The sequence below is a fragment of the Balearica regulorum genome, chromosome 11, assembly GCF_011004875.1.
Source record: "Balearica regulorum gibbericeps isolate bBalReg1 chromosome 11, bBalReg1.pri, whole genome shotgun sequence".
NCBI classification, from domain to species: Eukaryota; Metazoa; Chordata; class Aves; order Gruiformes; family Gruidae; genus Balearica; species Balearica regulorum.
The window spans coordinates 18,105,398-18,122,054 of NC_046194.1; the positions used below are offsets into that span (position 1 = coordinate 18,105,398).

The 16,657-nt window shown below is 41.5% G+C and overlaps 1 protein-coding gene across 7 annotated transcripts in view; it reads left to right on the forward strand.

Annotated features, from left to right (window-relative positions):
- The window catches only part of GRIA3 (glutamate ionotropic receptor AMPA type subunit 3), a 156,065-nt gene that overhangs the window by 63,977 nt on the left and 75,431 nt on the right, over positions 1-16,657 (forward strand). For all 7 annotated transcript variants that reach the window (XR_012837301.1, XM_075763570.1, XM_075763569.1 and 4 more), the window contains exon 4: positions 5,616-5,803. Coding sequence is in view for 6 of the 7 variants with exons in the window: in XM_075763570.1 (XP_075619685.1) it covers positions 5,616-5,803 (188 nt within the window). In the remaining variant the exon portion in view is untranslated. The remainder of the gene's footprint in view (positions 1-5,615; positions 5,804-16,657) is intronic.

Here is a 16,657-nt window from a genome sequence, read left to right on the forward strand (position 1 = left end):
GAACAGATGAAGGTGACATGCGTTCAGAAAGAGCCATTTGAAAGAAGAAGAAGAAGAAAAAAAAGTCTTGCATTCAGCAGATCTGAATTCTTGCATGTTTAGCTGTGTCCCATCCCAAGCAAATGCGGACCAGATGGTTCCTGTAAATTCTGCTGTAGAGCCAGGCAAGTTCACATTCACACAACCCAGCTGACATACCTATTTGTGTAGATTTCTCTGTTTATGGAAGAGAGGCTGCAATAATGTAATATATGTACAGGGGAAACTAGAGATTTACTGAACAGGAAAAGCAAAAGAAAGAAATAACATCAGAATGTGTTTGCTGCTTGGTCTAGAAGGTTGTTTGCTACCAGAATAGCAGAGTGTAACACTTTACACGCTGGTTACCAGACAGAAGTGATCCGGTCAAAAACAGACGGAATGCAGTTATTCTATTTTATTTAATAATTTGAACTTACATGTGTTAGACTGAAAGTGCACTCCAGTGTAGTGTCATTTGCTGCATCTCTTACTGGTGACTAATTTAATAGCTTGTTCCTTGCTACTGTAAAATTGTTAAGCAGACGTAGGTTATGCAAAGCATACTTGCCTGACGTGTTTAGATTGAGTTGGGTAGTTGTTTTTTACTCACACCTAACATGCTGATCTGTTTGCTTTTAAATTAGTGCTAGGCTCAGTGCCAAACACACAGAATATCCAAGTGTATCTCAACTTACAGATCTCTGGTACGCTTGAAATGTAAGCTGGCGTCATAGAATTTGTGTTTGTCTTGGGGAAGCACATGCCTTGGCGACCTCATTTCTGGTGAGTTCGTTGTGCCGTTGTCAAACACAACTCTACGCTTAAATCCCTGGAGTTGACTCACAGGCCAGAATCTTAGTTCTTTGTATCATGACCCAGATATGTAGTTCAAAACACACGTATTCAGATCAGAGCTGATCATTCAGCTGACACAAACGTGCTGCGTGCCAGGAAAATAGACCTGGCAAAGATCTTTGGTACTGAGCAAGGCAGAAGAAAGAGGGACTGCAAGCAAATGCTCTTTCATTTCCAATAGGAGGCTAAGGTCCAAGATCTTATCAGGAACATTCAGGAAAAGAGTGATTTACATAAGTGGGTAATTTTTTTCACTAAGTACTTTGGTGCCAATTGCGAGGGCTCACGTGATGCCACAGATGTTCCAGTGTGGTCATTTACTCATGACACATTAACGATTGCTGTTATTTAAAATGAGTAAGTTTGATGATTTAGTCCATAGAATTTCATCTGGCTGAGCAAACTGCTCAGACAAATTTTGCTTACATGGATGTGGAAAAAGTTTCCTGAGCTTTTGTAGATGCAAAAGAGTGAAATGTCCTCTTCACCTGTGTTAGTAGGGTCAGTTGAGAGATGCTTGTATCAGAGGGGTGATCTGAAAGACTGAGATACAGGCTTTGCTTCCCTGGCAGAGGTGTGAAGATACTGGGTGAATTTGTGTCTTAGTCCAGCTGCAGGGAGGACTGCCTAGAATGTAATCCTGTCTGGGTTGTTTGAAGTACGGAGACAGCATTGCAACAAATAATATTTTCCCTGCTTTGAGGGAAATTTATATTGAATATTTTCCCTCTTTTGCAACCTTTGCAAAACTCAAAATACTTGCTTCAGCTCACTGAGTAGTAAGCTGGGCACTTGTTTTGTTCTAATTTTCTTACTATAGTTGCCTCCAGCCCAATCATTTTGTAGACTATTTAGATGAGGGTTAGCTCTTCTAAATCATCAGTATTTTAAGAATAAGTCGTACAATGACACATTTGAATATTAAAGCCAGGATTGTCTAAGCTTTTAGTAAGTGGAGATCAGATTGACTCGTGTGATTGCATTCAAAGATCACAGGAGCAACCCCTCCCCAGTACCTGGCGAAAAGGGACCAAAATATAATACAGGTCTGTTCCAGCACCTGGCAAGTGCCGGCATCGCCATCGTGCGACCAGACTCATTTGTAAATCGGTAATGCCAACATGTTAATACCATAGTGCAGTGAACGGATGCGGTGCCATCAGACGAGCTAGCTTCAGAAGCAGAGCTTCTGGAAAAATGCGTGCCTTCCGTCCTGCTGCTTTGTCACATCCAAGGTATGACTGAGAAAAAAGAGGTTGAAAGATCAGATTGGGGTCTGAATGAATTTTTCCTGTTGTCTATATTTGTGTTAATGAGACTGAATTTTAGTAATGGTATTATGAACCTGTTTTGAGATGATCTCGTTGCTGTAATCTTCTAGGAAGATGTCAGTTTTTCTTGTTGTATCTAGTATTTTGTATTGATTGCAGTAGTATAAGCCAGCAACAGTATTAATGAAAGCCTTTCTGCATGGCTTCTTCACAGACCTGTGGTGAATTATCAATCCTTTAGTCTTTCAGGATAGACCTGATGCAGACCATAGGAAAACTACAAAATAGAGATAATTGCCGTGACTGGCTGGTTTCCTTTGAGGCGAACGAGATGAGAGGCACCCATGGGAGTTCAGCACCTCCGGGGTGCTCAGGGGCAAGCATCTTTTGTGAAGCATTCACGCGGCGTGTTTACAGAGGGGTAGGGAATGGAAAAGTTCGGTGTACCGGTCTGGTCACTGACGTGCACAAAATAGCGAAAATAATTTCCCCATTCATTGCCCAGGCAGTACCCCGGAACTGTCACAGCTTGCATTGTTATGCTAAGGAGAAAGAAAAGTTCACATTTGAAGATAAAACGGTCCTTTTAGTTAAACAATCACACTGCTTATGTAACAGCTCTCTTGATGGTAAAGTACAGCTGGAGCCTGGAACATGTTGTTTACAGAAATATCACGTAATGGGTGACAACGTAAAATGGAGTAAATGGGGCTGAAGGCAGTGGGCGTCGAGAGAGGCTGGAGGTTGGGAACAGCGACCGGCCGTTTGCGAAGATGCGAGCGTGCCTCCTTCCTGAGGGCAGGAGGTTTGAAGCATGCTTTTGTAAAGCAAGGGGAATGGGCTTTGCAAAGGTCCTCAGAGGACTGGCCTAACGAGCCGTCGCAGGAAGGGCAAATGGTACGTCTGCGAGTGAGGACGGGAGAGGGACGGGGCCCCGGAGCGGCGAGCGGGCACAGCACGGATGGGGGCTGTAGGGAGGATTTCAAGAACTGACAAGGGTAGAGGGGACTGTGACTGTAAAGACTTGGCGTGACAAGGAGAAACAGGAGGTAGAGAAGACAGAAATGATGAAGCACTGGAGCTTGTTCACGCTAAGATTACTGTAATTGTATTTTCATGCATAGAAGAAAGGCTGCTGAGTAACCTTGCTCTTCTCTTTCTCGAAATGGTAAGCACTGACTAATGCACATGCATGCAAAAACACACACCCCCGCACCCATACAAACATGTAATTGCACAAAATTAGGAAAATTGCCCAGCTTTCTTCTGAGATATTCCAGGTTTGACAAAGCGAGCTCTGACTCAAGCAGTGTTAGCTGAAACCGGGTGCATGGCAGTCAACCAGTGGCATCTGCTCTCCAGCATGTTCATTTTCATAGTTCCCTGAGACAATTCATAAGTTTTGTGTATGTTATTAGAAAAAAAAAGAGCTATAGATTTTTTTAGTGTGTCGTGTTTTTTTCTAGTGTGTTGAACCATTGTGTTTGATTTGGAGTGAAAAAAAAGACTTAATGGACTGTTTTCTGTTGTTTACAGCAAGCTCAAGGTTCATACTTAGACATTATATGAATGATGAAACAAAGTTGTAAATATTCATTACTTAGTGGAATCATATTTTTTTAAAAGCACATCTTTGTACACAAAGCATTTGTAAATCCCCATTAGTGGCATTTATGTTCCCACATCAAAATTCCTTGTTTGCAGCCAGCCAAATATCTTAGGCTTAGATCTTCCTCCTACATGTAATGAAATCACAATGCTGTCACAGACATCACAGCCATTTTTTTTAAAAATATGATGTTAAGGAAGACTGAGTTCATTGTACTATACATATGTAAAGGCCTCCCTTTCAATAGTCTCAGGGGAAAGAAGATGCCAGAAAGAATTCCCAACCAGTATTCATATTAATTGTCACCACGTTTCACGGCATAGTAGAGTGCATTCATACAAAGAAAAGCATTAAGAATCAAGGAGGCTGCACAGGGAAAGTGAGGGCATTTGAGTGAGACTTAAGGAAGTCACATGGTAAATTACAATAAGCTAACTGCAATCTAGAAAATCACACTCTTGCCTTGTTTGTGTCTGTAATGAGGTAATGATGCAGCTCCTCTGGCTTCAGACAGCCACTACAGCTTTACAGCAGGCTACGGAAGATCAGACTGCAGCACAAGTTCTTTGTTATCAGTGTACCCCTACAATGATATCTGAGTTCAGAAGAACTATTGGTATAATTTGAAGCAGTGAACATGTTGTTCCTCTGTAGCCCAAACTCATTTCAGTTTTAGAAGTGTAGGGGACTGGTTATCACAGAGCACAATTAATTGATTGTTGATCCTATATGTTTATCTGTTTGTGTGTGAAGATGTTCTGAGCTCTGAAATCCGCTGGTGGATAAGAAATCCACAGTATGACTAAATGATTGGACTGAAAGTTTTGCAAATAAATTATCTGCACAGAAATACAGTTCACATGGATGCTTCTGTACAAAGAAACTCCACTGGAAGCCACTGTGTGTGCTTGAAGTAGATGACCTCTCTCTTTGATTGGCATCTGCCCAGATTTGAAACAATTAGAAATATGCAAACATTTTAATTTCTGAATCAAAATAGGGAATTCACCAAATTCCCAGCTATATACTGTAATAAAGGGATACAAATCAATTTCTGATGACTCCTACGTAGCATGACTTGAAGATTTCTGTTCCCAGTTCCACCACCTTTTGCTTGGGGACTTGACTTGAGTTCTGTCTGCGCCCAGGCACGGCTGTTCACAAGAAATGAAATGCTGTTTGCTTGTGGAATTTCCCACTGTGCAGTCTTTGGTCATTCTGTGCTGCTTCTCTCCTCTGTTGAGGCTGCTAAATGAGTTGGTATTACCTTAATGAAAGCATTGGAAGTGTGGTTAATGCTGCTAGACTCCATATTTAAAAACATTTTTTGAAATCAGAGTGAACATCAGTAAAATATTCTCCTGTGGTTCGTGGCTCTGATACCCAGTACAATGACTTAATTGGCATTCTTGTGTGGTGCTTGGATCTTTGCCAGTTAATGACCCATCGCTGCAGTCTGCACAGGCAAATTACCCCTTCTGTCCGGCTCTTCAAGCTGATGGACTTCTGCCCAAGTAATGGCTGCAGGCTCCCATTCTCAGCTGGCACGGACCCCAGCACGACCATAAACATCCCTGAGAGGATCATAATATGATATATTGGACAGATTCTGATACGCCTCACAGTAATATACCGCTGAGCGATTCTGCTGAAGTCAGTGACTTCGGCAGTAGCGTAGCTGACAGAAGAAACTGGTCCCTACGCTGTTGCTTTCTCCAGAAGTGAAGCACTTGCAAGCTATTAGCTAGTCTGTGCCCCTTCAGATGATGCAAATTTTTGTGAGTCCTTTGTCAAACATTCAAAATAGGTTTTATTTGTGTTCTGTTTTTAAATGGTTGCGTTGTCTCTTCCCCCTACAGGATTTTCCATTCTTCAGGCAATTATGGAAGCAGCAGTACAGAACAACTGGCAAGTGACAGCCAGATCTGTAGGAAGCATAAAGGATGTTCAAGAGTTCAGAAGAATTATAGAGGAGATGGACAGGCGGCAAGAAAAAAGATACTTAATTGACTGTGAAGTAGACAGAATCAACACCATTTTGGAACAGGTATATGCTTTTCAGAAATTGTGATCTCTCTGTGACAGACATCGTTAACGTTTCCAGAACCGTCTGTTTCTAGAAATTAATTAAATATCCATTGAGATATGAGTCCCAACAACTGGCTGGTTCCCTAGTAAAATTAAAATGCCTCAGCGATGCTCATAGTTGGTGGCAGCACTTACATGTAACCTACCAGGAAATGTCTCTGCGATATTTTTTCCCAAATGTTAATAATGAATTATTTTTAAGTGGGTTAAGAACCTAAAACCTCAGCTGCCACAGTAACATTACTGGCATCAGGGCTACTTGTAGGGATTGCAAGGCAGGTGCAGTTTGTTGAGTGGAGCACGAAACACGAAATAAAAAGCCGGTGAAGTAGTTTTGAATCATAGTGAAGAAATCCCAAATGGAAATATTGCTAATGAAAAATTCAGCTGGTAGTCCAAAAGGTTCATTAGCACTTTTTGGTACATAAAGCCCTTCACTCTGCGCAGCCAGTGCTGTTGACAGGCTTAAATTGTGGGTGATAGAGTCTAAACACCTTTATTGGGGAAGATGCACTTTTGGGTGACTGTTTCACTGTTGCATGGCCTTCCAAGTGTTTGCTTTGCCTCAGGGGAACGGCCAGACCCTCTGGCCATCCCAGGGTGCTACCCAGAACGCCTGTGCCACTGGCTGTGCTGTGCATCATGCTTGAAGAGGTATAGTAACAGATAGACATCGCAGGGAGCAGAAGCAGGACAGGTCCCTGCTGCCTGGGCTCGCAGCAAAGCTGCTGTTGGTACGGAACCAAATCCATGCTGCTTGTTTACTCGTGGGCATGTGGGAATTCATTTACATTAAGACTGAAAAACCCTCTGATTATTGCCACTTCATAAATTTAACTGTGGGTTTATAGTATGGAATAGATCAAAAGTAACATTTAAATTTCACGAAGCATTAGCATATCTCTTAGAAATGTTATATTGTAAACTAGTAGCAAACTGACCTCACACCCATAAACCCGAGGAAATGCAAAAGCTATATTTGCTGAGTTCTTTCTCAAAATATTCAGTTCCTGTCAAGCCTTGGGGTGTATCACTGAGGGCCAGTCTGCGGGGACTGAATCGCTGCAGCCACGGCCGGAGCCCGTAGCTGCTGGTTACAGAGGGCACCAGGAGGGAAAGAGGCGCTCGAGAGAACTTAGCACAAGCCGATGCTGGTCCGTAACTGACAGCCCGTATGGTTGTGATGCTGATACGCAGCTTTGCATTTTACAGTGTGTTTTTATGGTGAGTGCTGTCTTTAGGGAAATTCAGAGAGCAAAGTACAAGAAACTTCTTTTTTTGTCTTTTCTTTTTTCCCTTTCATTTGTTCATGTTCCTGCAAAAGATGCAGAACACCATACCCACAGCCCACTCTTCTGAAAATGATGCAGGAGAGCACTCCTGAGCCAAGCTGAAATAGCCCTTTGGGCCCACTTTCAGCTGGGGAACAGGCCTGTTGTTTCATCTTCTAACTCCATTTACATTTTGTTCTCTCTTTTTCTTTTATTGTGCAAGTAAGAGAAAAAAAAATAAACCATTCCAGTATCTAAAATGAAAGTTATATACCAAGCAAACCATATAGCAAAAAAGTGCTGAACTCTTTTCTTCTGCAAGCATTATAAATTCAAACCTAGTGAAGTTGTAATTTTATTAGATGTTTGATTCAGGTTTCTATTTATGTAATTAGCATCAGTGTAACTCTAGATTTGCTATTGGGGCCTCCAGGTTTCCCCAAACTCTACAGCACACTGTACAGTACTCACACTTTTGCATGATTAGAGCCTTTCTATTGTCATTATTGTATTGTGTATAGCCCAGCTCTGTACTGTTAAATGACTCTTTTTCTGTATTATGCCTGCTGTCCATCTTTTGAACTTCATTTACACAAAATTGTGACATTTCCATTAAATCTTTATCCCAAATTATCTCAGATATTTCTAAAAGATCTTAAAATTTTCTTGCAGTTGGGTTTTAGGACTGTATCAATCAGTTTTAGCCAATAAGTTGAACACTGTCAGTCCATTGTTTTGCAACCAAATCCTGCAGACATATTCAGACATAAATACTATGTCATATATGTCACCTCATTGTTGTAATATGGCTATTTCTACGTAATTTTATTGAAGATACTCATGAGCAAGATTGTTTGAATTTGCAGTATCAAAAATGGATTTAGAGCTTTTTGTTTAGCAAACCAAGTCAGATGGTAAAGCAAGCTACACATGCCTTCTGAGATAAATAGTACTAGTGACATCTTTCTAGCAGTCTAACAAGAGAAGTTTGGTTATGCAGCACTTTCTTATGAGTATTGTCCCATTTATTTTACTGGGACTATTCACTTGACAAAGAATTGCCCAAGCAGATCCCAGGCTGGTGCCTCTGATGCTAAAAGTACCTTCTGACAACAATTTCCAGATTTTTTTTTTATCTGATACTGAAGAGCAATGACTTGTGTTTCTGTAGGGAAAGTCAGTAATGGTGGACCACAGCTTGATAGCTGAGCAATTACCAGCTTTAGGCTTTTCCTTCCATCTCTTCTGCTTACCTTGTTATCTTCTCATAAAGTAGTTAAAAAATCTCACAAATATGTGTGGTACTTAAATCCATCCAGCCAGTTTGCTTAAGAGAGTGGTGAGTGGGCCTCTTCATAGCCAACTGTGTTTGCTGATAGCATACCATTGAGGGGAGAGATAACTCTGGGTTTGCATATTTCAAATCTAGCATTTTATTGCGGTTTAGAAAGTCAAATCGGTGCTTTGTGTGGAATCTAGAAGGTCTGCTCAGCTGAGAGGCAGTAACATCTGAGCATGTTAACAGCATGCTGATTGCACAACCGCAGGTGGCTTTTGAAGAGCTGTTTCCCAGTGAGAGCAAAGGGGAGCCAAGACTCTACCTGTTACGGCAGAATAGTGATGGACAAGCTCTGTCCCACAGAGGGTTGGTATAGGCTGCCCTAGCCCAGCTGCCTTTCTGTCCCTCTCCCTTTTTGGCCTCCTCAGGGGCACATCTTCAGAGGCCAACTCTCCCATCACCTTCTGCTAGTGGTGCCTCCCTCCAGAGAGGGGGCTAACTGCGGTCATGTGGGGGTGTGTGGCTCCTGCCATTTCATTTTTTCAGGGACAACAGGAGCATTTGCCAGTGACCCTGGATTTCGGAAGCTTAAGTAGCACCTGTTCAAGAACAAAAGTCATAACAGAAATAAACAGACTGTGAACCACTAAACAGTCTGCACACGTGCTGAGTTTGCTATCAGACTTTTGGGCTCTTGGCCAGGCCATTCAGCAAGCTTGTCAGTTCTCTGCTCCAGAAACAGCATTTCATGGCTTTGCGTTAGTGCTTGGATTAAATAAGAGCGACCTCTTCTCCTGTATCAGGCTGGTCAGTGTGTGCAGTTCTCTTCCTTTGATGCTTTTTTTCAACCAGTTCAAACCAGGGTATACCTCTCTTCCAAAAGTATAGGCTCGTCTAAAGACAATTATGTGTCTGAGGATTTTCTTCAGAGACTTCAGGTCCTGCTGGAATATTCTGTACCTTCCTCCAGCGACACACAGACATGTGAGTCAATGACCTTGAGTATTCCATATGCCTTTGGCATCTGGCACATCTGTATGTCCCTATGCTTCCAAGATCTGAAACCTGTCATATGAAGTATTTGTCTTCTCAGGGCCAAGTGGTACCCAAGAAAGGTTCTCTCCCAGCTGCCTCCCCCTGGTATGTAAATGTAAGGTAGGGGAAAGAGGGCACCTCAGCTCCTGCTCTGCCTGGGTAACCTGTTTTGTGCCAGGTTTCACTCTGCAGCGCATCTGCTTTCATTCCCCTTCCAGAGAATCTTGTGCTGGGCTCTATATTGTGTCCTAGAGGTGGGTACCCTGCCCAAACCACCTCTAGCTCTGTCTTCAGCTGCAGGGTAAGGGGAGGCAGAAAGATTAATAGTCATTCTGTTCGTTACCATCTGTTTGTTCACTTGCCCTATAGTTCTATAACCATTGAGCATGTGGATCCATATCCTTCCTTGCACAACAAAGCTATATCCAATTTAATCATCTAGTGGCCTCTCAAATATACAGATAGCAGCACTTATGTCATGCAAAATTCATAAGCTCCCCACACTTCTTGTCCCTTGATACTAAAATATTCCAGTATTTCTTCACAGATAGATATAAAATTTTGTTCTCATACACAGAAGAACATTCTCTGCTGAGAACTAACAGTAAGCTTTAGCCTGTTCAACCGTGTATTTAGAGACATGTTTTTGAGTTAAGAAATATGTTTTTCTTATTCCCAAGATAACAAGCTGTATTTCAGACTAGAGTGGCTTTATGTCCATTTAGAAGAAAATCTCCTGAGGGAAAATAAGGAGGAAAAAACTCCATTCAGGATCAAAACGGTGAAACTTTACAAAAGACCTGTTTATTCCAGAGACTGCATGCTTTTATCAAAAGGACACTATCTCCAAACATAGTCATAAAGGTTAGGCTCCAAGGCAATTTCTGTATTGAGTGGAGGCATCTCACAAAGCAGAAGCAATATTACAGTAGAGAATGCAGTCCCCAAAATTTCACAATAACAGCCAAACTGTCAAAGAAGACTTGAAGTAAAGCGTCCGTAGGATTAAGAAGGGTAATCTGATTGACCGAACTCTGTCCAGTGCAAGCACTGACTGTGACTTGATCTTTTGAGTCTGAAAGTTTGAGATTAGGAAGATGGTCTGGAGGTTTTTAGTACAGCCACAGCTGCATCCCTCTGCAGAGCTGTTCAGATCTCAGAGCAGCGTGCTCACTGCACAACAGCTTTCACATTTGGGGTGTCGTAAGAATAAATACCAAACTGCAGTATTCGGTTGACCAATAGTCATTAAAAACAACAGCAATAAGGAGAAGTGTAAGTGAAAGAATCACCACCGCTTTCATGTAAGCTTCCTGGTTTATGTGTTACAATAGAAACAGTCTGGTGTGGGTTTGCCTGTGTTCTCTGTAGCAATTAAAAATATAATAACTGCCTATAAACACAGTGGGACGCTTGAAGGAGGGAGCAGAGCTGTGGGTAGCTTCAGCTTCTGCTGATACCTGCGGTGTTGTGTAACGTCACTCAGAAACTGGTACAGTTCTTTTTCACGTTTCCAGTGAACTAGAAACTTAAAATTCAGGACGTTTCTTCATTAGGTGCCCATGAGTATTGTTGAAACCAGGATCTAAAGCAGAATGAAAGGTCGCTTCTTTCCCTTCGCATCCAGAGTTTCAGCAGCTTGCAGGTCCGTATGGGCGTGTGGGGAGGAAAGGGGAATTACTTCGGTCAGTCACCCTCAGGACCGTAGCTAGCGGAGAGAAGGTAAGTTAAAAATGGGCATATGTCACAAGCGACAGCTGTATCTGCCTTAAAGGGGCTGCTCCTTTCAGCTGTAAAACTACTAAAGGGCCAGAGGTGGACTCCTAAAGCAGAGAGAAGTCACATCTTGGGTTAATCTGCCCCACATATAGCACATTTCACACATACCTGAGGAGAGAATTTCTGGCTTGTAAATAGTAATGTCTCTCCAAAGCCGTCATCCAGACTGCATAAAGCAAGGCAGGTTCCAAATGACAGGAATTTAACAAAGTATTAGTCATCCTGCAGAATGACTGAGGTAATGGCACACAAAGCTTAAAAGTGTTCAAAAGACACTAAAGCACAGTTTTAAATGTATCTGATCAGTAATAATAATAATTAATACAAAATGTCTCACCATAAATGTGCAAGCTGCTATATGTAGAAGACCACTGCCAAGCGACTCTGGTTTCTTATGCCAGAGGCGTATGAACCTGAAGTCACCGTTAGAGTTTTTGTTTTTCTGTGATGGCAGCAATTACTCATTATATGTTTTATGATAATTCATGAATGCACACACCAATGCACACACATGCATCTGCTTTTGATATTTTGCATATTTTTACCACGACATTTGTAGTGTGCTTTTATGCAGTTACAGGCATGTTTATATGGCAACCTCTGCATTGCTGTTAAATGTACAGAGAGCCAAAATCTTTTCTCAGTAACGCTGCTGCAAGTGTAGAGTCAACCATTATCCTGAGCAATACCTGGAGACAATATTTAAATTGATACCATTGTGCTCATAGATTGTATTTGCTTTGAACTTCAGTTAATAGGTAGCTGTAAAAGCACAATTTGCCGCATAGTTCGCCTTTCTTTGCAGCTCTTCAGTGCGCAGAATTTGTGCGTGTGTGTTTGCCCTTAGAAAGCCCTGGGAGGGTCCCACTCATTATTTAGCCTGTGTCCACATCGTCTGAGCTGCTTCCGCAGCTGGCACTAATTGTTACCCTTGTTGACAGTCTCAGTAGAAAAGTTGAGCCCAAGGGCCATTTGAGATAGCCTCTCGCTCCTGCAGTTGATGTACTTTGGAAGCAAATGTACGCGCTGGTGCTTCTCATACCGTACCTGGCCTGTGGGGAGAGGATTTGGTCTTTCCTTAGCTCTACCGGTGTCTTTCAAAACCAACATTCTCAGGAAGTCTGTTAAAGGTACAGAGTATTTGGGGGAAGGGGAGAGCTGGCTATATTTTGCTCAACATGTGATCTCCCGAGTTTTTTGTCCCACTGTATTTGTCCATCTCCCCGTCCCTAACAGCTCTGTGAGTCTTTTTCACCTCTTCTAAGCCCCTGACTGGTTTTAAAATCCCTCACTCGCACATCTCTTCCAGGTTTTAAAAATCACTGTTGTATACAAGTTGCTTTGTTACAGTCCTAGCATTTAATTTGGCTCTTTCTTCTCCATATAAAGGATAAACCCTTTCATCTTTGCAGACGTTACCTTAATTTCTGCATCTGTCTCTCAAATAGTTTAATGCTTGAAACTCTGCTTCTAACCAAAGGCTTTCCTTAATTAGTTTCCAAGGCAACCATCTTGGCGACAATTCAGATGAACCAACTGCAGGGAGAGGAAGGAAACACACTATCAAAATGAATAGTAATAGCACAATACCACTGTGCAAACAGGCGTTGTACATCACCAGAGACAGCGTGATCGTTCTGGTGTCTCCTAAGTTCATTTACCAGGGAAGAAGTCCTAACTCAGTAAAAGAAAAGCCGCACAAGAACGTATGTCTTTTTTTCATAGCTGACTAAGCAAGGATTAATGGCTTCGGTGCGATATGAATCACGTATCTGGGGGAGGTAGAGAACCACTGGTGCTTTTCAGGGCCCCTCATGCACCAAGATGTTCCCAAGTGCATTTTGTAGAGCACTGTACGCTATAGTTGAAATAGCAGGGTTTTCGGAGTGGGGACCACCCCCCTGGGCTTTCTCAGCCCAGGTGCTGGTGGTGCGGTATATAAGACACTAGCAACTGATAGCTAAAGCCTTGCAGGGGCAACTCCCTAAATATAGGGTCCCTAAGTGTGATCCAGAGCTATGGTGCGTTTGCTCTGGGCTACAGGAGGGTTTGGATCCGGCCATAATATGGCAAAGTGCCATCCCAGTGCAAATCGCTGACTGCTTGTAATTGTACATCCACACGTGATTCCTATCTCTTGTCCCACCTTCCTACCAGTGCAATTCCAGTGGCCTCTGTGGAGCAGATTAAAGCTACTAGGGGTAGCCTGGGCTGAATTTATGAAGAATCAAGCCCTGTAAGTCATCAGCTAAACCTCAAACACAAACTCATCCCACAGTCTTCAGCCAGTAAGATGGAAAACAGCATAACAGTTTTAGTGGAAGTTAATATTCCCAGACTTAAAAAAAGCCCACGTTACTGAATTACATTTATTTGTGTCACACCATGGGCATGCATGTGTAGGTACAATGGCATATGTACTACTGGAAGCTCATTCTTCCAAAACATGTAATGAATAAAATTATCAATGATATACATAGACCCTTAAAAATACCCTGAATATCTTCTGTCCTGGGAGAATGCATGTAAAGAATCAGAAAGGAAAAATATTGCTATAACTTTATTACCTCATGTGAGTAAAACAACCTACCCTGCTGCATAGACTAAGTCTAGTAAAAATAAATTAACTCTTCGTAATCTCTTTTGGTTCGTGGTTTATGCACCAAGTTATATGAGGAATATTGCAGAGCGCTGTTTATAGTGAAGCAGAATAAACCTTTCAAACTCCTTCAAAGCATTGAAAAGAGCAAATTGAATGCAGTTCTAGTCACAGTAAAATTCCATTTAAAATAAAAAGTATAAGAAAAAGTAACCTTGTTTTTCCTAGAGGAGGTTGCACTGATGTGTTTTTTTTTTTCTTAATTTCATAGGGCATTTAAAAAGGAAAATAAACACTCAAAAGGAGGTGGGGGGGGGGGGGGGAAGGCTACTATTCAGTATTTTTTGGTCTACTTGAAGGCAGTGCTCTGCAGTACAGAACCCCTTCCAAAAAAAAATTCTCATGTGAGCATTGGGACTGAATTACTGCGACACTTCTGGGTTATATCCAAATAATAGTTTGAAATGATCCTGACATGCAGTAATGGTTTATATAAGCAGAATTCTGTTTCCAAGGACTCTTGTTCAATTTCAGGGAGTGGTAGTGGGATTTTACTGTGACATGCTGATGAGAGGTGTGGAGAAAGTGGGAAATTTATGTATTTTTAAAATTAAAACTGTGTGTCTCAGTTTACCTAATTTCTTCCTCTGTTCCCGCAAAGCATATGCATCTTTCTATATTTTGAGCAGCTAAGTCTGAAGGAGTTTCATTTTTCCCAACAGGATATGAGAAGAAGAAAGGAGCATTGTTTATGTTTAGTTGTAACTGCAAGAGCGTAGTCTTGAGAATGTTTAACATACAGTTTCACAGTATTGAAAACCAAAAAGGACAATTGGAGATCATCTTCTGTGTCACAAGGATTAGGCACACGATGCAAAGATCACTAAAGAATTGTCGGTTAATGATATGGATATACCTTCAAAGTGTATGACAGTGCTGAAGCATTTGTGATTCCTGCAGGTTTGGACAAGTAAGAATAAATGTGAGGTTACTATTATTAATAGTCTTTGTGAAAGTGACTTTAGGTGTTGTGAAACTTAGCGAAGGATGCTAGTCTGGAAGTCAGTTTTGATAGCGCTGATTTTGATATACCTGATGTGGACTTGTAAGTCTACAGCGAAAGCATCGACAACTGCCAAGAAGCAAGGAGGCAGCGTAAATAAAGATAGCATATGTGAAGCTGGAAATGAGGATGTTATTGTGATGGGGCCATGTTACATGGGATAGGAGCTGGTTGCATTTTAGATTGAAGGAAACTTAACCATGAATGTTCCTTGGGAAAGGCAATCAACTCTAGTAGTACAGCCAGGTGCACTTGCTTGCTTAACCTTTCTGAGCTAAGAACTGACTAAGAAATACGGGTGTCTTTTGAAAAGGTGGTTGTGTGTCAGTGAAAAGCATGTGATGGCTACTGAGAAGCTTACCCATCTGAGCAGTGAACAGAAATTCCTGTTCTTTCGGGCTCTCTAGAGTATCAGAGCAGAGATAGCAGCGGCACCTATTCATTCTCAGGTTAGCAAAACCTCATGTCTCTTCTCAGAGGTGGTGAACTGAGGCTTAAGCAGCAGAAGATGTATTTCCACAGGACCTTGACTGATGAACAGGAGTGGCCCCTTGACAGGGTGAGACGCAAGATAGATTAGTATTTCAGAATCTATCAGAAGCAGTAGGAAGACAGAATATAACCAGGAACTTTCTCGTGTACCTTTCCTATCAGCTAATATGAATTTCATTTTCCCTGGACTCTTTGGAAGATCCATGTAGAGAAACAGAAGTTGCAGAGTCCCAAATACACTACCAAATCAATTGTCTTCAAAAAAGTTGTTCAAGCTTTGATGACAACAGTGCATCAAAAAGCTTCAGACCCAAGTAATTTTTGAACATCATACCAAAAATTGGTGTCAGATCAGAGAACATAACCCAAATCCCTTGATGTCATCGTTGCTGACCTGGTGGTGTCTGACCTGAGAAGGGTTGTAGCCCACAAAGAGGAGGAAGACAGAACACTGAACCAGCAGATCTAGAAGATGAAACCAATGAGGAGAGTACCATAGCATGGTTTGTCAGTGTCGAATTAAAGCAATTCTGGCACTCAGAAAGCTTATTGTGATTTGAAATTTCCTGTACATATTTGGGTTTTGGTTGTTTTCTGTGAGATCTGAAGCCTCTATGTGACATTTCAGTTGAGTTTTGAACTTAAGATTTCACAGAGGTTTGAGAAAGTAAAATCACTCCGTTATGAATATTTTTCAAGAGAGGATATTTCTCAAAGAATATACTAGAACTCCATAGACAATTAAAATACTATCTTCTTCCTAAAGTGACCTGTGTGTGGAAATCACTGCTGCAGAGTAATGTATTTAAGTAATTTACTTCCCATAAATACAACTGCAAAAAATCCTCCAGAACACAACTGGATTTTTACTTTATTAATCTCACTCAATAAGCTAAAGAATTCACTAATTAAAAAGTTCTACAACACATCTCTTCAAGGAAGCTCTCTGGGAACAAGTATTTTCTCTTGAGAATATCTTGGCGTAATAAGGGCAAAGGTCTCGGCAATTCTGAGTATCCCTTTCATACGCTACAAACAATTTTTGTTATGATTGTAACAACCCCCCAGATCTGATCTTGTTTTTAGTGAAATAGCTTCAAGTGATGAAGGGTAGTTTAAGTTTTGATTGATTTTGACGTGAAGGTCCTTTGCATTGAAGGACGTGACTTGTGAAGAGCAGTGCAGTCCTGAGAGATATAACACTGTTCTCATCTGTCTAAACAAAGAAGAGATTTTGATATAAAGATAAGTTTATTTAATGAATTTTGTTCAGCTTAAAGAGTAAATAATTGTGA